Source organism: Diceros bicornis, chromosome 5, assembly GCF_020826845.1.
Source record: "Diceros bicornis minor isolate mBicDic1 chromosome 5, mDicBic1.mat.cur, whole genome shotgun sequence".
In the NCBI taxonomy this organism is placed as follows: domain Eukaryota; kingdom Metazoa; phylum Chordata; class Mammalia; order Perissodactyla; family Rhinocerotidae; genus Diceros; species Diceros bicornis.
Genome location: NC_080744.1, coordinates 50812598 through 50837148, shown reverse-complemented (window position 1 = coordinate 50837148; position 24551 = coordinate 50812598). Strand labels below are relative to the sequence as shown.

General features: G+C 37.4%; 1 protein-coding gene across 4 annotated transcripts in view; it reads left to right on the top strand.

The window, feature by feature from the left end:
• Nucleotides 1-21833, top strand: part of RAB27A (RAB27A, member RAS oncogene family) — a 63496-nt gene extending 41663 nt beyond the window's left edge. For all 4 annotated transcript variants that reach the window (XM_058541623.1, XM_058541622.1, XM_058541624.1 and 1 more), the window contains 4 exons: nt 5187-5272; nt 6961-7064; nt 10783-10906; nt 19516-21833. In XM_058541623.1, coding sequence (XP_058397606.1) covers nt 5187-5272; nt 6961-7064; nt 10783-10906; nt 19516-19720 — 519 coding nt within the window. In that variant the 3' untranslated portion in view covers nt 19721-21833. The remainder of the gene's footprint in view (nt 1-5186; nt 5273-6960; nt 7065-10782; nt 10907-19515) is intronic.
• The last annotated feature ends 2718 nt before the right edge of the window (nt 21834-24551 follow it).

The window sequence follows — 24551 nt, the reverse complement described above, 5'->3', positions numbered from 1 at the left end:
GGTGTCTATGTATTCCTTAGGATTTTCTAAATACAAGATCATGTCATCTTCTGTTCTACTTCTTCCTTTCCAATTTGGATATATTTTATTTCTTTTTCTGGCCTAATTGCCCTGGTGAGAACCTCTAGTAAAATGCTGAATAGGAATGATGAGAGAGAACATCCTGTCTTGTTTTTGATCTGGAGAGAGCAGTCAGACATTCAGCATTAAGTATAATATAAGCCGTGGGTTTTCATAGATGTTGTTTATCAGGTTGAGGATGTTCCCTTCCATTCCTAATTTGTTGAGTGTTTTTATCATGAAAAGTGTTGGATTTTTTCAATGCTTTTTCTGCATCTATTGAGAAGCTTATGTGATTTTAGTTTTTTATTATCAGGGTGTATTATATTGATTGATTTTTGTATGTTGAATCAACTGTGCTGTTCCTGTGATAAATTTCACTTGTCATGGTGTATAATCCTTTTTATATGTTGCTGGATTCTGTTTGCTAGTATTTTGGTGTCTATTTTCAGAATGGATATTGGTCTGTAGATTTTTTTTCTTCATGATATCTCCTGTTTTGATATCAAGGTAATATTGACCTCATAAAATGAGTTGGGAAGTGTTTCTTTCTTTTCTATATTTTGGAAGAGTTTGGGAAGGATCAGTGTTAATTCTTCTCTAAACATTTGGTTGAATTCACCAGTGAAGACATTTGGGCCTGGCCTTTTCTTTGTGGGAAGTTTTTTGATTACAAATTCAGTCTCCTTATTGGTTATAGGTCCATTTAAATTTTCTATTTCTTCTTGAATTAGTTTCAGTTGTTTGTGTCTAGGAATTTCTCTATTTCTTTTAGGTTATTTAATTGTTGGCATACAATTGTTCATAGTATTCCTTTATAATCTTTTTATTTCTGTAAGGTTGGTAGTGTTGTCCTTTCATTTCTGATTTTATGAATTTGAGTGTTCTGTTTTTATCCTTGGTCAGTCTAGCTAAAGGTTTATCAATTTTGTTGATCTTTTCAAAGAAAAGATAATTTATTTCCACTCTAATATTTATTGTCTTTCCTTCTGTTTGCTTTGGGTTTAGTTTACTCTTATTTTTCTAATTTCTTAAGGTTGACAGTTAAGTTATTGATTTGATATCTTTCTTCTTTTTTAATATAGGTGTTTACTGCTATAAATTTCCCTCTGAGAACTGCTTTAGGTTCATTTGATAATTTTTCGTATGTCGTGCTTTTGTTTTCATTCATCTAAAAGTATTTTTGGGGCCGGCCCCGTGGCTTAGTGGTCAAGCGCACGGGCTCCGCTACTGGCGGCCCAGGTTCAGATCCCAGGCGCGCACCGACCCACCGCTTCTCCAGCCATGCTGAGGCAGCATACAGCAACTAGAAGGATGTGCAACTATGACATACAACTATCTACTGGGGCTTTGGGGGAAAAAAGGAGGAGGATTGGCAATAGATGTTAGCTCAAAGCCAGTCTTCCTCAGCAAAAAGAGGAGGATTAGCATGGATGTTAGCTCAGGGCTGATCTTCCTCACACACACACACAAAAATAAATAAATAAAAATATTTTCTAGTTTCCCTTGTGTTTCTTCTTTGACCCATTGGTTATTTAAGACCATGTTGTTTCATTTCCACATATTTTGAATTTTCCAAAATTCTGCTAATGGTTTCTAATTTTACTCCATTGTAGTTGTAGAATATACTTTGTATGATTTCAGTCTTTCAAATTTATTGAGGCTTGTTTTATGACCTAACATATGCTCTATCCTTGAGAATGTTTCATGTGTTCCTGAGAATAATGTGTATTCTGCAGTTGTTGGATGATGTGTTCTATAGATGTCTGTTATGTCTAGTTGGTTTACAGTGTTGTACAAGTCTTCTTTTTTCTTGTTCATCTGACTATTTGCTTTACCCATTATTGAAAGTGAAATATTAAAGTCTCTAAATATTATTGTTGAATTGTTTATTTCTCCCTTTTTATCCCTACATATTATTAATGGATTGATTCTTTTATCATTATAAAATATCCTGCTTTGTCTCTAATAACAATTTTTGTCTTAAAGTCTATTTTGTCTGATATTAGTATAGCCACTCCAACTCTCTGTTGGTTACTATTTGCATGGTATATTTTCTCCATCATTTTAATTACAACCTCTTCGTGTCTTTGAATCTATAGTGTGTTTCTTGTAGACAGCATATAGTTGGATCGTGTTTTTTTTTTGGATCAATTTTGCCATTTTCTGCCTTTCATTTGAAGTTTTTAATCCATTTACATTTACTGTAATTACTCAGAAGATAGGATTTATGTCTGCCATTTTGCTGCATATTTTCTATATGTCTTATGTCTTTTTTTGTTCCTCTGTTTCTCCATGACTGCTTTATTTTGTGTTGTATGGATATTTTCTAATATAGCATTTAATTTCCTTGTCATTTTTTTTACTATATATTTTTATTTTCTTAATATTTCCCTGGGGATTACAATTATTATCTTAATTTTTAACAATCTAGTTTGAATTAATCCCAACTTAATTTCAATACTGTACAAAACTTTGCTCTTACATGGCTCCATTCCCCCCTTTGTGCTGTTATTGTCATACAAATTACATCTTTATACATTGTGTGCCCATCAATACAGATTTATAATTATCACTTATGAAGTTGTATTTTAATAAATGGAAGAAAAGAGTTACAAAAATACATTTATACTGTCTTTTATATTTACCCATGCTTTTACCCATGTTACCTTTACTGGTGCTCTTCTTTTTTTGTGTGGATTTGAATTACTGCCTACTGTCCTTTCATGTCAGCTTGAAGCACTATCTTTGTTATTTCTTGTAGGACGGGTCTGCTAGTGATGAATTTTCTCAGTTTTTGTTTATCTGGGATGTCAAAATTTCTCCTTCAATTTTAAAGAATAACTTTGCTAGATGGAGAATTCTTAGTTGATAGTTTATTTTCTTTCAGCATTTTGCTACTTCCTTTTTGCCCCCATTGTTCCTAATGATAAATCAGTTGTTAGTCTTATTGGGGGGGTCTCTTGTATGTGATGAATCACTTTTCACTTGTTGCTTTTAAGATTCTCTGTTTGTCTTTGGATTTTGACAGTTTGATGATGATATGTCTAGTGAATCTTTCTGAGTTTATCCTTCTTGAAGCTCACTGAGTTTCTTGAATGTACAGATGAATGTTTTTCATTAAATTTGGGAGGTTTTTGGCTATCGTTTCTTCAAATATTTTGTCTGCCTCTTTCTAACTCTCCTCTTTTTATAGAATTTCCAGTATGCATATGTTGGTATGTTTGATGGTGTTCCACAGGTCTCTGAGACTCTCTTCACTTTTCTTCATTCTTTTTTCCTTCTGTTCCTTAGACTAGATAATCTCAATTGACCTATCTTCAAATTCACTGATTATTTCTTCTGCCAGTTCAAGCCTGCTATTGAGCCCTGCTGGTGAATATTCTAGTGAATAGTGTATTTTAGACATTGTACTTTTCAATTCCAGAATTTCTATTTACTTCTTTTTATAATATCTACTCTTTATTGATATTCTCTATTTAGTGAGGCATTGTTCTCATACTTTTCTTTAATTCTATAGGCATGATTTCCTTTAGTTCTTTGAACATATTTATAATAGCTGATTGAAAGTCTTTGTCTGATAAGTTCAACGTCTGGGCTTCCTTAGGAATGGTTTCTATTGGTTGCTTTTTTCCATTTGTATGGGCCATACTTTCCTGTTGCTTTGTGTGTCTCATACATTTTGTTGAAAACTCGACATTTTAAATTATACAATGTGGCTACTCTGGAAATCAGATTCCTCTCCCCTCTGAGGGTTTCTTGTTTTTGCTGCTGATTTTGTTGCTGCTGCTGCTGTTTGTTTAGTGACATGTCTAGGCTAATTCTGTGAAATCTGTCTTCTTTGTTGTGTGCAGCCACTGAAGTCTCTGCTCAGATAACTTAGTGGTCAGCTAATGAGTGGACAGTGAGTTTCTTAAATTTCTTGAACCAGTAAGTCTCTCTGCTTTTTCTGAGGGGCTCTATGAGTGTGTTGGGACATGTGCTTAATGCTCTTGCAGGCAGTTCACAACTTGGCTTTAGCCTTCACTTTCTGCTTGAGAAGAGCCTCAAGGTCAGCCAGAGGTGAGAGATTAGGATCTTTTCAGGTCTTTCCTGGGTGTGTGTATAGCCCTGCACAGGAGCATGGCCTAGTAGATTCCAAGGAATATTTTGGAGCTTTTCAAATCTCCCTGTGGGTATCTCATTTTCTACTTTTTCTCTTTTTAGTTTTTTGACTAGAGTTTTGTTAGTTGCAACTGGTATTGCTGCCTCTGGTAGCTGTGATGTTAAATAACTGCTGCTGATTGTTTTCAACAAATGCCTTGAGGATAGGGCTGTTCTCATAGAGCAAGCTGTGAGTAAGATAAAACAAAGACAAGGCCTGGGAATGGAACTTTACAGGCAGCTTCCAGATAGTTCTCTGGGGATGAGACTTTTGGGGAGATCCAAACCTGTTCTGCCTCCATTGCCTACAGTGGCTGCTACGCTGATGGTTCTCACAGGTACCATAGTTGTGCATCTGTAGGTTTTAAACATTGCTGTGGAGCTGGGAAGAGGGGGATGGGAATAGGACAAATTAAAACAGCACAAAACTTACTGTTTTTACTGATATTTAGCCACTTTTGTTGAATAAATGCTCTTTGGAATGTTGCAAACCTTTGTTAATTTTCAGAGTTCTGAAAAAGTTGATTTTGACAATTTTTGCCAGTGTTTTCATTGCTTTTGTGGAGGAAGAGATTTTCAGAGGTGCTTTCTCTGCCATTCCAGGAGTGCTTCCTATAAAATTGTTTTAAGAATGCTTTTTAAAGATGGGACGGGGAAAATCATAGAAAGGTAATATTTCCTGAAACTAGTGACCTGAGGGAACTTTGAGGAAACGTGAGCTGATTGTTATTTTTTATATAAATTATGTATTATTTATATATTTCATAATATATTTATAAAATATGTAATGTGTATATATATTTTAATACAAATTATTGTATTATCCAAAGACAGTTATTTGGAATAAAATACAAACAAGCTTGTATTCCAGACAGTATTTTCTTTAGAAGTTTGATGCTTAGGTGAGTTGTACTGAATAGGAACGTGAGAAGAATTCACTGGTCTCAGACGTCCTCTTTTTCTCCTTCATTTTGCTATTTTAGGTGTACAGACCCAGTGGGCCAGATGGAGCCATTGGCAGAGGCCAGAGAATCCACCTGCAGTTATGGGACACAGCAGGGCAGGAGAGGTATGAGATCTTCAGTTATGTGCTCCTTGTTGGAGGAAAGGGAAAAACAGCTTTGCTCTTCACACGGTGACCTGAGCGGGAAAAGGCCAGCTGATGAGTTGATTTGCACCTGGATAAGACATGCTGCCAAATTAGCAGGAAATTTATCAGTCTGAGATGATAATGGTGGCTTTATTTCATATCAAGTCAAAGGAAAAAATGAATCCTTTTCAAATGGACCATCTTATGTGTGGACTTTTTTCTTCTTTTTTTTAAGGCTTGTACACTTTTCTCCATTTACTTTTGCTATTTACTCAGCCACAAAGAAAGCTGCAGAGTTACATGCATTATTCTTACCTGATTGTTGAAACCTAGTAGAAAATCTGGTTGGAATTAACTCATATGGTCAGAAGTTGCTTGACTAAAATCAGTCACATGAGATCTTGATACAAAGTTGCTTTTCATTAGCTACAGCTTCTGTTTTCTCTCACAGTTTCCTTGAAGGTTTTCATGTGCTTTTGAACTTTTTATTATGGAAAACTTCAAGTACATACAAAAATAGGGAGGATAGTATAATGAACTCATGTACTCATTTTCCAGTTTCAATAGTTGTCAAGTTGTGGCGAATCTTATTTCATATAGACCCCCCCACCTCTTCTCACTCCCTCCCCCAAATTATTTTGAAGCAAATTCCAAATATCAGATTATTTCATTCATAACAATTTTCATATTATCTCTAAAAGATAAGGACTCTTTTCATAAAAACATTGATTAAAAATATTTGAGAAAACTTAAAATAGCAAGTTAGATGACAAATTCATACCAGGATTTTCTTCCCTGGAGCCTAAGCCTGTCAGTTGCAGGCTTTGCATAAAGCCACAGTAAGAGGAAACCGGCTGTTAGAGGGAGAGAGAGGGGAGACAGCAGGAGAAAGCCTTGGAAGAAAGAATACCAAGAAAGGATAGGGCCTGAGTCAGTACTACTCCCACCTTAAAGCCAAATAAATACATGGTTATCAGGGCTGAGCGATTTCCGATTTCCATAGAGACTAAATTAAAGGTCCTGAAACACATTGTAACAAGTCAAGCCAGGCTGTCACAGGACAAGGAAAACATACACAGCAAGCACCATTGCTTTGGGCCTAATTAACTCTTAATTGTACAATAAATTCTTGGCTGAGACTAAGGGATCACGAGCTAGTACTTGTCATCCCTGTCCTGCAGGCTGGGTTTTCGAATCTATTAACACATAAACTTATATAAGTGATAAATAACTGTCTTATACACTTTTGGAATATCATCATCTAATTTGTTTTTTTTTTAAATTTCTAATTTATACATATTGTTTTTATTTTAAAAGAAAATTCCAGGTATAACTTTGATAATTGATGGCATTTTCTAAAGTGTACATATATTTTCAAATATTCTTTCTTGTTCTAAATAGCTATTTACTATATTTTGTAAGATATCGTTGATTATATACATAATTTTATACTGTTAAAAGTATCGTTTGTAATAGCATAATTCACTAAATGTGTAAGAGCTACGATATGCTTGTATAATGTGAAGTTATTAGAGACAATGGCATGTTATTAGACATCTAATCGCTTATTGATGAACTGGTGTAAGAGGCTGAGGGCACTGCTGGTAGCTTTATATTTCAGGAGTGGGGCCATGGTTTAGGTGACCAATCTGCATTTATGTTTCCAGGTTTCGTAGCTTGACAACAGCTTTCTTCAGAGATGCTATGGGGTTTCTTCTGCTTTTTGATCTGACAAATGAGCAAAGTTTCCTCAATGTCAGAAACTGGATAAGTAAGTGTTATTGTTTCCCTACCTCCCGCTCCTCAATCCCCCACAATAAAATGCCCTCTCATATTCTATTTCTGTGGTAAATTGTTTTGGAGGAACTCCTAGTGCTGTTTAAAATGCTGTTTAAAGGAGCAAGGTTTTTAGTTTAGGGCAAAGATAACTGAAATACTCTGCTCTTCCTAGCAATACTAACTTGGATTTGTCGAGTACTTCCTATGCTCCAGGTACAAGGCAGCACTTTCCACGTAACTTCTTAATCAGCCTTTTCCAGAGGGGACTCTTATCCCCATTTTATAGATGAGAAAATAGAAGCCTAGAGAGGTTAAATCTCAAAGTAGCTGCTTGTCTATTGTGTGCTGTCAATTCTTGTACCATCCCAGGGTTTAAAATATATTTTACGTAGACATAAATACCTTTTGAAGGCTTAATAGGTCTTACCCCTGGCTCCATGTCTCTTCTGTACTGAGATCCCCCCTCTGCTTTTAGGGCCAGAGCATTTGCCAGGAGGAGCCCATCATGGAAAACTCTAGAACTGCACTGGCAAAAGTGGTCCCCAGCACAATGTATATAACCTTCGTTTTGGTTCTTTGGAGAGATCCTAATCTCTTAAATGATTAGTTAGTAGTTAAAATCCCGCTACTTGACAAAATAAAAGCTTGCAAATGTATATTTTCCTCTGTTGGTGGTATTATTGTAAACCTAGAGAATCTATTGGAGAAGGCCATGATGTTAAATTCTTAACATCTAAATCTTTAAAATGAAAACATTTATTTAAAAATTCCTATAATTTAAAAATTACTTGGTGTTTTGGTATTATGAAAGGGTAATTGGCTGTGGTTTTGATAGCAGAAAGGCTTATTTTAAAAAATGAGTTTTAAATAAGTAATTTATGGAGTGCATTGTGGTTTTCAAAGCATTTCCACATACTTTGTATCTGATCCTCACAACTACCCTGGGAGGAGATTGAGGCAGGTGGTGTGTGCTTATTTTAGGATGAGGACACTGAGCCTTAAAAAGTAATAGACTTATCCAAGGACGCGGAGCTTTTGGCTTTCGGTTCAGTGGTCTTTTATGCTCTTTCTCAACTAAGTTGATCACTAAGAGTTGAAGAGCTATTTCTTACTTTGAATATAGGTTCCCCAAATTTGGTTATGCTTATTGTTAAATGCCTGGCTGAGTTGCACACCTCATTATTTCCCTGACAGCTGAATGCCGGTGGCTATTTCTAGTTCCTTATCCTCAGCCCTCGCTCATCACCCTCTCCTTTGCATCATCAAAATAAGTTCTGGGGCTTTCTTAAGTCAAGCACTTTTTATAAGGATCATTATTAAAAAGGTGCTGATAGAATCTTGACGGCATTGAAAAACTTACCTGTTTTTCACAGGTAGAAATGGAAACCCTGAGACAGATAAATCTTGCCCATCTGGGCTTTATAGCTAGTCAGATAAAGATTAAAATTATGTGAAATTATGTGTATGTATGTATTTTGTTTTCCTTATAGTGTAAAAGAATACTTATTGCCCAGTTAGGTAAAGAAAACCTATACATATTGAAGATTTCATATCTTCAATTCTCCTCCCCTCAACCCCATTTTTTAAAAAAAGATATAATGTTCAGTGTCAGAGGTGATAATATCAAATCTTAATTACAAATGCAAATTTGTTAATTATCTATACATTTTATTTTTCCTCTGCCTGTTAGCATTTTGAGTATTACAGGGATCATTCATTTCTTCTTAGTTTTTGTCAAAATAATAGTTAAAAAAAAAAATGTATATATATATACCAGAACAGAGGCAGTGTTGCACTAAACAAGTAGCTGGCTCCTGCGCCCTGATGGCTGGGGCGAGGAGAGCAGGTCTGCCCCTTCCCTTTGCTTCTCCAGAGCTCCTTGCTTTCCCTTACCACATTGTGTTGTAATTATTTATGGATGGGCCTTTTTTCTTAGTGAGATTTTTAAAATAATTGATTAATTTACTTTTTATATAAGTAATTCACGGTCTTTGTAGAAAAATTAGGAAAAAAGAAAAATCACCAATAATCACACCTCCCAGATTCTTCAAAATAAACACTATTAAACATTATTACTGGTAATACTTACATAGCACTTCTAAATGCTCTAATATATTAACTTGTGGTTCTCAAATGTGAGTGTGCATCTGGATCACCCAGAGGACTTGCTAAAACACAGATGCTGGGCCCCATACCCAGCATTCCTGATTCACTAGATCTGAGGTGGGACTTGAGAATTTGTGTTTCTAACGAGTTCCCAGGTGATGGTAAGGCTGCTGGTCCCTGGACCTTACCTGAAGAGTCACTGAACTAGCTCTTCTAATCCTCACCTTAACCCTTTGAAGTAAGTACCATCATTTTCACCATTTATAGATGGGCACAGAGTAGTCAAATAAATTCCAGGGTCACCCAGCTGGTAAATGGCAGAGCCAGGATTCAGCCTTAGACACAGTGGGTCCTGAGTTCATGCTCCTAATCATGATACTGGACATATAAAGTGTTAACAGAGCATAGAGCCACTCTGGAGACCAGAAAAGTTTCACAGTAGAGGTAACTGAGAGGCAAGTCTTAAAGGGAGAGTGGTGATTCCCTGAAAGGAAGGTTGTGGTTGGGTATTAAGGGGGTGGGGACAGCATGTGTAACAGCCTGGAGGAAAGAAAGGGCATGGCTGTTATTGGAAACAGTACACAGTTGGTCTTGCCTGTATAGGTCTTGTTTCCTCAGTTGTCCCTTGAGGGCAAAGGTCAGTGCCTTGAAATTCTACACCAAGTATCAGGCCTATTATTGCTCAGTAAATGCTTGCTGACTTGACTTTCTCTGGATAAGATATAATGTATGTGTCTCCATAATGAGGAACTAAAATCCCAGCACTCCTCTGGTTCACCATAATAAAAAATAAATTAGTCCATAAACTTTGGGGAATGTCTTACTGTGAAAGTTTGAGCTGCTTTAATTTTGTTATGGGATGTGATGAGTAAGAAATAACACTTTATTTTCCTTCTTTGGGAGATTAAACTATTTAGCTTAGTGAAGCTCTTTTGTTTGATTTAATTGCCTATTTACAGGTTTTTAGGTGAAAAGAAATAAAAGCTGTGGAGTAAGAATCGCAGTCTCCTGCAGCTTCTTGATTCTGGTGACAGAATCATTTACTCTTTATTCTGGCTTTTCTCTCTTCATTTAATCCCATATCTTGTTTGTTTTATTGCTTCTGCCTTAGGTTAATAGAAAAATGTGAAAAACATTTCAGATAGAAACAGGCTGGTTTATAGGAAGACAGTTCTTTTAAAAACGTTATTGCTATGGAGAGAAATATATAAAAAACAGAGCTTTAAAATTAGCAATAAGCACTAGGAAATCCTCCAAGGTTTTTTTTTTTTTTTAAATGGCCTTCATAAAAATGACAGCCATGTGCTCTGTGTGTGTGTGCGCGCGCGTGCATATGTGTGCACATGTGTACCTGTGGAGGGTTAGCAAATTCTCCCATTCCTCCCTGTTGTAAATATCTAGAGTATGTGCTTAAGGACAGGATGAAATGCCCCATCCATTCGGTTTTACAGATTAGGTTATTGATGCTTTGAAAGCATGATATCAGTTCCTTATATCTGTATATCCATTTACAGTTTTCAAAGCACTTTTGTATATATTCTCCATTGATCATACACTTACATTATTTACCTATAATAAATTTTCTTATCTTCTTATGTTACTAGGCCAGCTACAAATGCATGCATATTGTGAAAACCCAGATATAGTGTTATGTGGAAATAAAAGTGATCTGGAAGACCAGAGAGTAGTAAAAGAGGAGGAGGCCAAAGAACTTGCAGAGAAATATGGGTGAGTATTTTTGCGGAGAAATCTAGAGGAAACATTTCCAATATAAACATTAGCACGTGAATGGGTAACGAAAAAGACCAAAGCAAAAAATTAAAACAAAATCCCAGACGTAGGCCTTGGGAGATGTCAGATACCTACTTTGCATATTAGTATTATGGTGGGAACCATAGGAAAAGGATTGGGTAGGGGTCTGTCTTTAGTGCTTCAGTACCATTTTCTCAATCTCTTGGTGTTTGAAGAAAGACAGCTTGGAGGGCAAATGCCTTAAGGCGGCCTTTCCAAGATGCAAGTAGGTGACGCCTGGGATAAGGAAATTCTCTATATCCAGCAAGGTGATTTCAAAGCCTGTTCCTATGCTTCTGTAGAGAGCTCTAGCATCAGGAAGGCCTCATTGGCTTTGAAATGTCTATGCTGGGAGAGGAGTGTGAAGGTCCCCCTTGGTTTAGGCTGTGTTTTTGTGGTGGAGAATCAACTAAATACTATCTTCCTCCTTGAGCTCTGGGGATAGGGTCATAGTAACAACAGCATTAATTGGACATGAAAGAAGGGGTCAGTGCTGCTCATTAAAGTGTCAAGGGCATCTCCTCAAAGGCATTTGTACTTTACTTTCTTTCCACCTCTAATGCAATGAGAATTCAAATGTATATGTATTAATATAGGTGGGAGGCAGCAGCGGGGTTGAGAAGGAAGGGGAGGGAGAGAGAGAGGTGGTATGGTGTGGTGAGGTATGTAGGGAATGTTACCTGGCTAGTGGCCTTGGTTGTTAGGCAGAATCCCAGGAGGCCAGAGGAGGCCCTTTCCCTTTTCATTGTGTGATCACTGCTTTGTTCTTCCTTGGACTGATGAAGGTTCAGAAAGCACTCAAGGATAGGGGTCACATTGGGAAGGGTGTGGAAGGATAGGTTGGCCAGGTGGGAAGAAGCCAGAGTCTGGAGAGCTTTGAATGCCAGGTGAGGAAAGTAGACTTGATCTCCTGGGTGGACAGGGAGTTGCTGAAAGCCTTTGAACATGGAGGGATGTTATGAGTACTTTACCCGATCAGTCTGAGGGTGGTGGGGTGAAATGCAGGGAGGAAAGCCTAGAGACAGGGAGATTGCAGTGATCTGTCAAGTGGGTAGGGGCTGTATTTATGGAAAAGAAAAAAGGAGTAAATCAGAGAAAATACGTAGGGTGGGGCAGAACAGGATTTTAAATCTTTCTCACTTCTAGCTGGTGGGGCGGGAGGTGTGGGGGTGAGGTAGATGTGCATCCCCATCAACTGTACTGGCTTCCTCTGGCGCAGATTTGCAACACGATGTGGAGGCTTTCACTCTAGAGTACGTGGTGTTTAACCGTGTTAGAAGCACCTGGCGAGCTTTTAACAAATACTTATGTCTGGGCCTCACTTTTGAGCTTCTCACGTAATTGGTCTGGAGTGGTTTATCAGGCAAGATTCAACTGAGAAAACATACTTATATGTAAAGGGATTTGCTACAGGGATTTGACTTTATGCGCTTGTGGGAGCTGGTTAAACAGTCTCAGTGAGGTGTTTTGTGTCTGATTGTGAAGCTTGAAGTCCACACGACAGGCAGTCAGGAAGGGAAGATGGATTTAAAGTGGAGAGAGCAAGAACCAGCTGGGACCCTTAATGACGGACTTTGGACTGAAACCCATGCCAGTTCTTGTTGCCTCTGACCTGGATGGGGTGGTTGTCCTACAGAAGCCGGGGCCCTTTGTCACAGAGCTAAACACACACACCTGGTCCAGGAGTTGGAGAGGCTGAAGGAGTATCTAGGGGAAGGTAGAGCAGGTGCAGTTCTGGTTGCTGGTTTATGCTAATAAGATGTACCAGCAGATAAGCAACAATGTATGACAGCTACAGAATGGCTGTTGCTTCACTTCCGCCCTCCACATCTCCCCCAAATCTCTCTTGTGGTCCACCCTGACAGGAAAGGGAATTCTGGGAAATGTTGTTCAACCTAGCCAAGTTGCCTATTGTAAAGCCATCACAATAGCTTGGGCATTGGTATCTCTTAAAAGCTCTCCACGTGATTTTCCTGTGCAGTGGTTGAGAACTACTGACTGAGGTAATTCTGAAGTGGAGGCTGACAAAGCACCACAGGCAATTCTGATATGCCCTCCTCCTCCCTTGAGAGGCACTCATGTAACACAGAGAGAGGGAAAGAGAGAGGGATCAAACACCACGGAGAATACTGAAGTGTTGAAGTTGGGAACTGTGTTGCAAGGGAGTGAGGAGGAAGTAAGTGATGAAGCAATGGAAACCGTGGACCTAGACCAGGCTTTTGAGAAGTGTGTTAATATAGGCCAAAAAATAGGGCAGCTAGGGGAGTTAGCTAGATCAACAAGTATATTCTCAAGTACTGAGGGGGAGTCAGGATTGGCTTCTTTTCCTTCTGGGCTTCTTTAGCCCTCTGCGTGTTTCCTCTGTTCTGGCTCTCAGGATTTCACATCCTGCCTGGTATCAAAGAGCCTCACGTTGCCTTCTGTCTACAGTATATGGGGAATGTGGGGACACAGAGGTTGTCTTTCATCTGTGCCCAACTCACAGGGTCTGGGGAGTATTTCATAAGGGGCTCAATCTAAAGTTTTTGAATTGAGCTAAAGTGAAAGAAGGGATTAGCAGATAAGATAATTGAAACTAGTGGAGAAGAATGGAAAGGGATGAAAACAGAATTCTCTTAGGATTTAGGAAGCATAAAATATAGTTCTGTAGTCTGTTTGGCAGTTTCAGAGGAAGATATGATGGAGCACTTTGGTTCACATGCATTTCACAAATTTGACTTGTAAGTTTAATGATTATTTTCACAGAAATCTTTTTTCATTTTTAATAATCATAGCATTTTTATTGGTTGCACATGCACTAAAGGACTATATTGGTCAGTTCATCTATGTGGAAAGGAAATCAGAGAAGAGAGCAAAACAGGTTTGTTCAAACTTGTACTCCTGCCAATCAAACCTATTACAGTTCATACTGTTACTGAAACACTTTTAAAAATAGCTACAGTCAGTGACAAACATGTTAGAAGAGAAAGCAGACTACAGCAGGGCAACATTTCTCTTTTAGATGGTACTATTGGATCTCAAACTTTAGTGTGCATCAGAATCACCTCAGTGCTGGGTCCCACAGAGTTTCTGATTCAATAGGTCTGAGGTGGAGCCCAAAACTTTACATTTCTAACTGATTCCCAGATGCTGCTGGTGGTGGTGGTTGAGGATAGCACTTTGAGAACCACTGGTGTAGAGGCCAAGTTACTGTCCGGTGTTGTCCTAGAAGATATTTTCCTTGACAGCATGGCTGGGCAAAATCATTATGCACAGGCTATGAAGCAGTTGTCTACTTGTGCCATGCACGGGTGAGGGAAATGTGCTCTATGACTTATCATTGGAAATGCATGCTAAAGAGAGGAGGATTTTTTTTTCACAGTTAATTACATGAGCTGTGATATAGACTGGGAAGGGACACTGCGATTAGTACTGAGGGAGCACCAGCCACAGTGGGCAGGCAGGGACTTGACACTGAGTAAAAATGGTTGCATCTAAATGCCCTCCAACACTGTTCTTTATTCACAGAGGGTAGTTGGTGGTCATTATAACTCTTTTGTTCTTGATTCAGAGTTGAGATATATACAGTTGACATATAACATTGTATTAGTTTTAGGTATACAACATAATGATTTTATATATATATATATATATATATATATATATATATATATAGTAAAATGATTACCACAGTAAGTTTAGTTAATATCCATTACCATATACAGTTATACATTTTTTTTTCTTGTGATTCTTGTGAAAGTTTTTGAAAACTTTCAAGATCTACTCTCAGGGGCAGCAAATTTAAGATGACTTTTTTGCCCACTGAAGGCTGCTGGCTATTGATGAGAAGGTACTCAAGAGTTTCTGGAATGAAAGATGTGTTAAAAACATTTATTTACAACATTAATAATAGGAGTACAGACCATTATTGGGATTTCAAGTGGCTTAGCTCAGCAGAATACCCAGTGTCTTACCTATCTGAACTAGATGAAATGTGTATGAATAGCTTGATCTCTAATAGTTTGATTCTTTGCAAACTTGATGATGTCCTTCCTTTATTTGAGAGAGAACCTTGTATCATTGGGCTTGTTTTAAAACCACACACACAAGCTGCAACTAAACATACAAGACTGATTTCCATACAACTCAGTGGAGGATCTGGATTTCATTTGGCACATGGGCACAATCTCCCAGGTTGAAACAGTCCATTCACCAGCGCTTTCCTGTAAATGCTTGTTCATTTAGCATCCAACAGACTATGAAAAGTAGTGAGACTCTTTTCTTACTTTAGCGAAAAATTTCTGCATAATTTCTGGATCCACATGTGAGCCAAATGTCTACAACCATTTGACAGAACCATCTAATACACTTGCTTTCATTCCTGGCCACTTCTAACTGGGATCTAGGATCTTCTAGTTTTGTGGAAATAAATAATAGAGACGAAACCAGCTGGATGTGGATACTGATGTATGGCATGAGCTGGATATAGATATCTTGGTGAAAAACTGCAAATGATAATGCCCCCTCATTGATTTGAAGCTGTTTGTCATTTTGCTCATTTCATTTTGAAATTTATGATTATTTTATTTTTTAAAAGCACACCAAAATTGGTGTTCTGCATGTGTTCCAAATGGCCGTTAAGTGGTCATTTACAGACTGATGTCACAATGAGCCGCAGAGGATTTTTTCACGGGTTTGGCGATACTACCCCATAGTAATGCTACATTAGCACCACCATGTGGAGAGAAGGAACACCACCACCCTTTCTGTGGTGAAAAAGGGGACAATTGATCCTTCTGAATTTAAGCTAAGATTACTAAATTTTTGCCTAGTAAGTTTTGGAAAAAGCAGAATATTATTTTTAGAGAAGAAAAAAATTCCAATTAGGTTAACACTTATTGAGCACTTGTTGGATACTAGGCTTGTGCTAAGCCCTTTACATGTATTATCTCATTTCCTCCTCATCATGACCCCATGGACCACTGTTATCCCTCTTTACAGATATGGAGAAGTGTTCAGATAAGGTAGCCCAAAAGCCTTCTAAAGATGAACATCAAGAAGATACGAACATAAAAATGTTACCAACTCCATCCATTGACTTCATATGCCCTTAGGACAAGCTGAGCAGTCCAGTTTTCAAATGTGAGCAAAAGGCACATTTCTGTCCCTGGGGCATCCTTTTATTGTGGAAAGAGAGTGTTAATTCATGGTCTTCTCTGTGGCTCTCATCCAGTTCACTTTTCCTCTGGCAGCTCAAAAAGCTAAGAGTGGAGAGGAGTGAACTCAAACATTCATTTATTCCTGTAGAAACAAAAACTGCGTCACCCCAATTGCTCTGAAGACTGGGAATGATTACTCTAAAGTTTTTAAGGTTGTTATCCTGACTCCTGGTCACATGACCTGGAGGTTCACAAATGGCAGGAAAATATACTTTCAATTGAAAGATAGAAGTTTGTTAGTTGAATTTGGAGTTATAAATCTAAACTACATCTTGTTAATATTATACATCTTTTATGAGTGACTTAAAAATTTATAACTTAACTCATGTACCCTGAAATTCTACCAATTAAATATTTCCTTGTTAGTAAACGTTAGACAGTAGCTCAAAGCTCTGCTGGAGGTATCAGTCATTTATACCTTAGTATTAATCAGGAAAGTACGATGCATTTTCTCTCAGTATTTAGTGATGCTCACTTGGGAAATGAGGGGTTTAATGAGGACTGAAGGGAGGTAAATGCTCTGGAGCATGAAGCATTTTGGTGAGGGCAGGGCTGAGGGTACCATCTCTGACGCAGGGAAGCATGGTCCCAGGTACCAGAATTTAGGGCAGTGCTGTAGATCAGCTACATTTGTGAATGAAATCAATGTTTGTGGGCTCGTCTGGGAATTTAATGTTTGTACTGTTGTTCAAGTCCCTTGAAGCTATGACTGTCCATGATTCAGTGACATTGTTTCTATGTGTTCTGAGTTTTAAACAACAAAATTACAAACAAACTTTTATAACCTAACACATTTCTGTGTTGGAAATAAGAATTGTTTATCAATGACACATTTGTCAAAAATCACACATTTCTTGTGTGTCAGATTCCAATCTAGGTGCTTTAAATGTTAACTCATTTAATCCTTATAAGAAGATACTGATGTTATCTAGCTCAATGGATGAAGCAACTGAGGCACAGAGATTATAGCTTGCCAGGGTTACACAATAAGTAGTCGTACTAGGATTTGAATTGAGGCAGCCTGGCTGCAGAGGTTATGGCTTATAACCATTGTCCAAACTGTCTGTAACTGCTACATGCAGGTTTTATAGTTTTTAAGAGTACTTTCAACTATATTTTCTCATTTATGCCTTCAAAATGACTGTGAGGTAATTTTCAGGAGTTGAGAGGGAAGAAATTACCGAAAGTAGAAATAGCTTAATGGAGATTCAGTTGAGAAATTCACTGAGGCTGAGGACTGTAGGTTTGGAAAGATATTTATAATTGACTTTGAGGAAATTTTAAAAATTAGATGTACATTATTATGACTAGTATTTACAAGAAAGTTTACTGCTCAACTACTTTTTTTTTTGTATTTGCAATTTCAGCCCATTATTCTTGGAGGGAGGGATGAGTTTTTCAGTTGCTTTCCCATGTAACGATATATTTCTGAATGGTGATAGAATGATCAAGCCTTCTCCTTAAGTATAAGAAATGTTATGTAGACATTAAATGATTTTTCATGGGTATAATTGAGAAAAAGCATGATGAAGAAAATGTACGTATTTAAATTTTGAGAATTCTCAATCCAAAATTCAATTCCTGAAACAATGGCAGCATCACAAACTGTCCCTGGGACTTAGCTCAATAACATCATAGGTACTTGATAAATAAATGTTTATCGAGTCCCCGCAAAGGATGCCTCTTCACTCTTGGTAATCAAATACTGCTTGTGACCAGGGGGGTGGGAAAGATGCATTATCTTCATTTTGTGGATAAGGCAACAGATGAAGGTGGAGGAAAAAAGACTGTCAGTAACCAAAGAGGTAGCCAGGCAGGAGGTTTCAAAACTACTAAGACCATGTAATTTGCCCAGCAGACCCTCCTTTGATTAAGATATTTTAGAGTCAGCATATGAAGGGCTGTGAACGTGGGCATGGTGGAATTGGTGGAGCAACCATCTTTCCCAGAACCCACAGATGGGTAGATAGATGCTCAGATGAAGTGATAGATCCTCAACCAGTTTCTAAGAGCTATACTAAAACAGGAGAAAATGGCCGAGGTCCAGTTGCAAGGCCTATCAGCTCCCATAGGAAGTGTGCAGATAATAAGACATCATCTTGAGGAATCATAACGGAGAACTAGCCTTCCGTCCCGACACATGTACCCTCTAACGTGCTTCTTAGTGACATAAGAAGCAGAACAGTTCTGAAAAGATCTGTAAAAGCCGTAAGACGGTTAAAAAAACAATCTGTAAAAGCTCTCATATGGAAGCTGCTCCTAGCCAGGAAATAATAACAGAGTACCTGAAATTGTCATCAGAGTCATTGATGTAGTGTTAACCTGCTATGAGAACACAGGAAAACAAAGACATTCTTCAATAAATTAAAGGTGGAGGATTTTAAAGTCCCTATAACTGTAAGGAATACTTTACTGAATTCGATTGCAGAACTCCCTGAGGTGCTAAAACAACTTTTGTAGTTTTTACATCTAAGAGCATTTTGGTCAGATTCTTTACTAAGTGGTGGAAATGAAATCAACAGTTTGAGGAAATACAATTTTACCACTATTTTCATGGCTTTATTAAGAAGCAGGAAGAATTTCACAGTTGGTTAATTAATCCTGTTGCAAGGAATGACTCAAATATCCGAGGGTGGCCACCATAAAAAGAGTGATTTCTCAAGATGATGTGAAAAGCAACCTTATAGTTTTAAAATGATTCTTTGTGAGTTATTAAAAAATTACACATATACCACAGGTCCTTGGATATCAAAACAAACATACTTAAGATTGATGTCCTTTAGGAACTCGGAGATGCTGTAGAATTCAAAATGTCTTCAAGTGTTTGGTACAGGAATATAGCCTGGAGTTGACAAGTGGCAAAGCCTTTGACAAACACAGCTAGTGACCTCTGATTTCTCTCTAATATCAGCTTTTTGTGTGTGTGCATCAAGTAAAAGAGATTTATTGTTTTGGAAATCCTCGTACAATGTATGTAAGTTTGGAACCAGACGAGTCTATGGTTAAGTTCGTTACACTGGAAACAAACAGCTGTGGATTCAAATCCTAGCTCCGCTACTTTCTAACATTATGACATTGGGCAAGTTACTTCTTCTTTCTGAGCCACTGTGTAATCATCTGTGAAACAGGAATAAAAATTTCCACAAGTTTTACATCTCTATTAGGAATGCAGTGTCAATTATTGTATTTTATTGTCTTTTTCACTTTTTAATATACACTGTGGTGGTAAAATGCTTTTGTTATCTTGTATATTTGTACTCTACTTATTTTCTATGTTGAATTATCAAGGGCAAAGGTCACTGTCCTTTCCCTCCACGTGTTGTCACCCAAGTTGTCTCTGTCTTCCAGAATCCCCTACTTTGAAACCAGTGCTGCCAATGGGGCAAACATAAGCCAAGCAATTGAGATGCTCCTGGATCTGATAATGAAGCGAATGGAACGGTGTGTAGACAAGTCCTGGATTCCTGAAGGAGTGGTGCGATCCAATGGTCACACCTCTACAGACCAGTTAAGTGAGCAGAAGGAGAAAGGGAAAGGGGTATGTGGCTGTTGAAAAGTCAAGTGAGCTACGCAATAATTCAGGTGGCTGGTGTCTGTGATCTTCTTTATGGGTGATACATGGCACAGAGAGAGATTAACGGGCATTGTGTACAAACTGCTTCTCACCATCCCAATTAGACCTGTCAATAAAGCATCTAGTTTTAAAATTTGTTTGCTGCAGCTTTGTAAATATTTCTTTAAGATTCAGCCTGCGAGTTAGGAGAAATATTTCACATAGCCAAAAGTGCCTTATAAAGCCTTAGCCCATGGCAGTAGACCATTCAAAGATTCAGGATTTTGTAGCTACAGAAGAGTGCATTTATTTTGTAGAATGACTGTAGATACCGTCATCTGCCTTAACCTGGACAGGCTCAGAGTCTTGCGTTCAAGATCTTAGATGCTGTTATAAAACTATCAGTCTTTAATCCAAATTAAAAAACCCTACTTGTAATATAGGTGACCTTCTAAAATGCCATCTAAACCACCTGAATGTTAAACAAGAATATATACAAACGTCAGTTCAATGTCCTTGAGTATTAATTTATGTAAGCATTCTCTTTAAAATGAATATAGGACAAATTGTGGCCATATCTATAGACCCTAGATAAATTGTATTGACCAATTATTCACTCACTGTGATGCTTATTGGTGAGAAAGGGATTGGGGGTGAGGGCAGGGATGGCTTAATGTACTATGAGCAACTGCAGCGGGGCTTCTGGCTCTCTGCTATATGCCCATCACTCTGGAGGGTTGATTGAAGGGTCGGGGAACTAGACTTTTATGGCTTTAGTTCACTGTGATCTGTGCATTTATACTTGGCCTACTTGCTGGTGCTTATGCTGAAGTTATTTGTGATGAGTAAACATTTAGCTTCTTTTTCTTCATATTTATAATGTTGGTCTGGCATTCTCAGACTGCACTTTCCATTAGCTTGTGAACTACTAATCTGTCTTCACCATCAGGCTCTGTATTGTTGATATTTCAACTTGTTTTATTTTTACATTGGTGGAATTGAAGGAATTAGTTTTTAATTACATAAAATATCTGTTTACTAATTGGTGGAGGATAGATGTTCGTATTTAAGCAGTTACATTTGTACTCTAGCTCAACATAAGAAAAATGAAGTGTTCTATGGCCTGTATTTTTCATTGAGATCATGGGCATTTACTGTACTTGCTGGGTCTTGCCAAGGTCATGTATTCTTCTGCATTGCCAAAGTGTCTTCATACCAAATTAAAGGTGGTTTTAAAATATGCTTCATGGCAGTTGTTTATAAAGGTCAAAGGGGAAAATTCTTATTTATTAAAGTGGTTTAAATAAAGTAGATTAAAATTTCCACAGAGCTTAATGGCTATTTAGGAAGAAATATCACTTATTTAATTTAAATAAAGAATAAAAATAAATGTATTTTGTGGTGGCAAATGTTTAGCAGAACTATAATTAGAAAATACAACTATGATGCAAAGTAATTACTTTTGCATGATAATTTTCAAGTGGCTTTTTATTGAGTATCCTGTTTTTTTTTGCCACTGCCCTCCCACCACTCCCCTAAAAAACTTAGCTGTGGTTACTAAGGTCTTATATATTTCTATCCTTGAAATGAGGACTTCTTTTAAATACTAAAGAACTCATTGAGTCCTATGCATTAGAATTGTGTTTTCTAATGAGGAAAAGATTCAGATATTTTAAGGGCAGGGCCATAATCACAAGCAGTGCCTTCTAAAGTTGCCATTAAGAACTTCAGTGGAGTAAATCATAATTTCACAGCTACATATCAGGGAACATTTTATATGATCTGTTTGTGTAGTTAAAAAGAAGACAATATTTGTATGTTTCAGTCTTTCAAGAACCAAATGAGCAATTAGCTACAGATTCCATTGACCTTGAACATAATATACAATTAAACATATACATCATATAATGCACACACAAGAACCATCTTTAATTATTGAAATAAATAACCTGTATTCTGTTTGGAAGTCATTTGTTTAAATTTGATATTGAAGTACCATATTTTTGTGCGTTGATGTGTTTTTCTATTTACAAGCCTGTGTAAAAGCAAGGTGTATCTACAGTGAACTTTGTGTCAATTAAGCGGATAATAAAAAAATGGTCTAGACTCTCAAGTTTGTGTGTGAATGTAACGTCATTTCTCATCACAATAAAGTTTCAAACCAGAGGTCATAATACTAAAGGAAACCAAATTCAGGGACAGAAATTCCATTAGGTGCTTAATAAGGGGCCAGCCAAGACAACATATTCTGGAGAAGGTAATTTAAATATGTTATCTTCAAACATTTGTGGAGCACCTACAGTGTGGGAAGCGTTGTACTAGCCATTCTCAGGTGAACAAAACAAGGATGGTAAGGGCCTGAACTAAGATCAGCACTGAGAGATGGATGCAAGAGACATTGGGAAGGGTGTAGTCATGTGATTGGATGAGGAGGGAATATGTGGGAGATGGACTCTCTGACCTTATTTTCCACCACTATCCCTCTCACCAACTCTATTTAAGAAAAGTTCAATAAGGAATGTTTTGATTGGCATTTTTATAAACTGGAAATCTCCATTGGGTATTTCCAGGTCTTCTATTTTTGGTATTATGGGTGACTATATAACTGGAAAACTCTCTCACTAGAAAACACTTAGATAATGCTGGGTAAAATATAATGAATATATTTTTTAAATGTATTGTTGATCTCTCAGGGAAGTAAGGGAAATACCCTAAGATCACTCTTCTTCCCCACAAAACAGACAACAGCAACAACAGCAGCAGCCACAAAGGGAACTTACAACAACCTGATACTGAGTGTCATTTGCTTTTGTTTTGGTTTTGCCAATATCAGTAATCAAGGGGCTTGGTTTTAATGGCTACATGCCATTAGGAGAGAAAGCCTTGGATCTGTTGGAGATAAGGCGCTGGAATGGAGAACCTCCTACCCCTAAACACACACAAAGCCAGTGTCCAGGCTATGTCTTAGTCTCCCATGAGAATTTGTAACCATAAGTCTGCTTATACACAGGTTTGAGGTTCAAGTTTACCTATTTTCTGTCTGAGAATGGCTAAGCCAAGAAATTAACATAAAAAAGTGATTTGTGGTTGGTAACACCAACACCTCTGGATTATGTGGTAGAAGCAAAGCAAAATCTTTTCAGAGGGAACATCTCCACCCAGACCCTACAGGATTCTTACAGAAAACACCTAGTGAGGATGACTCACAATTTAAAATGAGAACCCATTCCTTCCCCACCCCCTCAGCCCCAACTATGAGCAAGGGCCAGTAAACCAAAAACAGAGGACTTGGCACTTACGGACTTCAAATAATATACTTATCAGATGGAGATAATAAAGTAAAAATGTTTAAAATAATTAACATAAGTGGAATTGAAACATCTGGGAAAAGATGATGACATTATTAAAGATACAAGACTGATTTGAATTAAAAAAGAGACTTCCACGTATGAAAAATACAGCCATTGATATTCAAAACTCAATGGTCAGAAGTTAAATGGTAAGTTTGACAAAGCTGAAGAGAGAACTGGTGAACTAGAAGCGAAGTTGGAGGAAATGTCACAGAATTCAGTACAGTGAGATAAAGAGAAAGTATGACAGGGGTTAAGAGAGAGAGGAAAGCTAAAGGCTCCACCTTACGTCTAATAGGAATTCTACAAGGAGAAATTAGAGAAAATTGAGAAAGAGGCAATATATGAAAAAAAGGTGAGAATTTTTCAGTAATGATAAAAGACATACACTTTCAAATTCAAGAATCATAAATCTCAAGTAGAATAAATGAAAAGAAATAGCATTTCCAAGATTTCAGTTCAATTTGTTGGATGTGGAATACATGTTTTTCTCTTCTTCCTCTTATATTTAGTTATAACAATTGGAAACAAAAAAAATTTCTAAGACTGGCTACTCACGCAATCAACCTAAAGTGAAGCACTGAGTATGCTCATAGGCTGAAGGGAACAAAGTCTAGGATGAATCCTTAGGGTATGGGATTAAGAACATGGATAAGGGATGTGGCCTCTGACATTGAAGGTAAGAGAGTGAAGCTCGGATCATGTAGGTGAGAAGGGCAGGAAATTTCTTGTTCAAGCAACAGGATAAAACAGAGTTGGGAAGGAACTGTGTAAAGAGGTTTGGAAGACTGGTGAGGCTCTTCTACAATTGTTGAGGGGGATAAGAGAGGCAGGAGATTAAACAAGGGTAAAATAATTTTCAGTCTCTTGGTTGACAATGAAGTGATGGGCAAATGTTTATTACAGAAATTTCTGGTATGTGCCTTTGTTGACACTATTCTGGAATTACTAGTCAAATGATTAGACAAGAAAAATATAAGTATCAGATAAAAGGAAAAATTATATGTATTTGCAGATTATAACTAGACAAATTGATTCTAAAGTTAAAACAAAAAAATAAACTTTGACGAATACCAGAGAAACAATGAATAAGAAGGCCGAGGAAGGAAGGGAGAGGAGGACTGTAGGTAACCCAGTTATTTAAAAAATTACAATAATTTAAACATTTTGGAACTGGCACATAAATAGATAAATCAATGAAACAAAGCACAGAGTCCAGAGGTAAAACCATAGAGAAGTGACATTTTGAATTAGTGGGAGAAACGATGCCTTATTCAACATATAGTATCCGAAAAAAAGGAATCCTGTGTCATTATGTATACTTAAGCAAATTTCAGATAAGTTGAAAATTCAAATGTGAAAAATGATACTATAAAAATAGAGAAAAAATTTTGAAAAACAATTTTGAAGAAGGAAATGAAGTTCCAAGCAAAACACCAAATCCGAATCCATAAAAGAAAAGATCGGATAAGTTTGGAGAC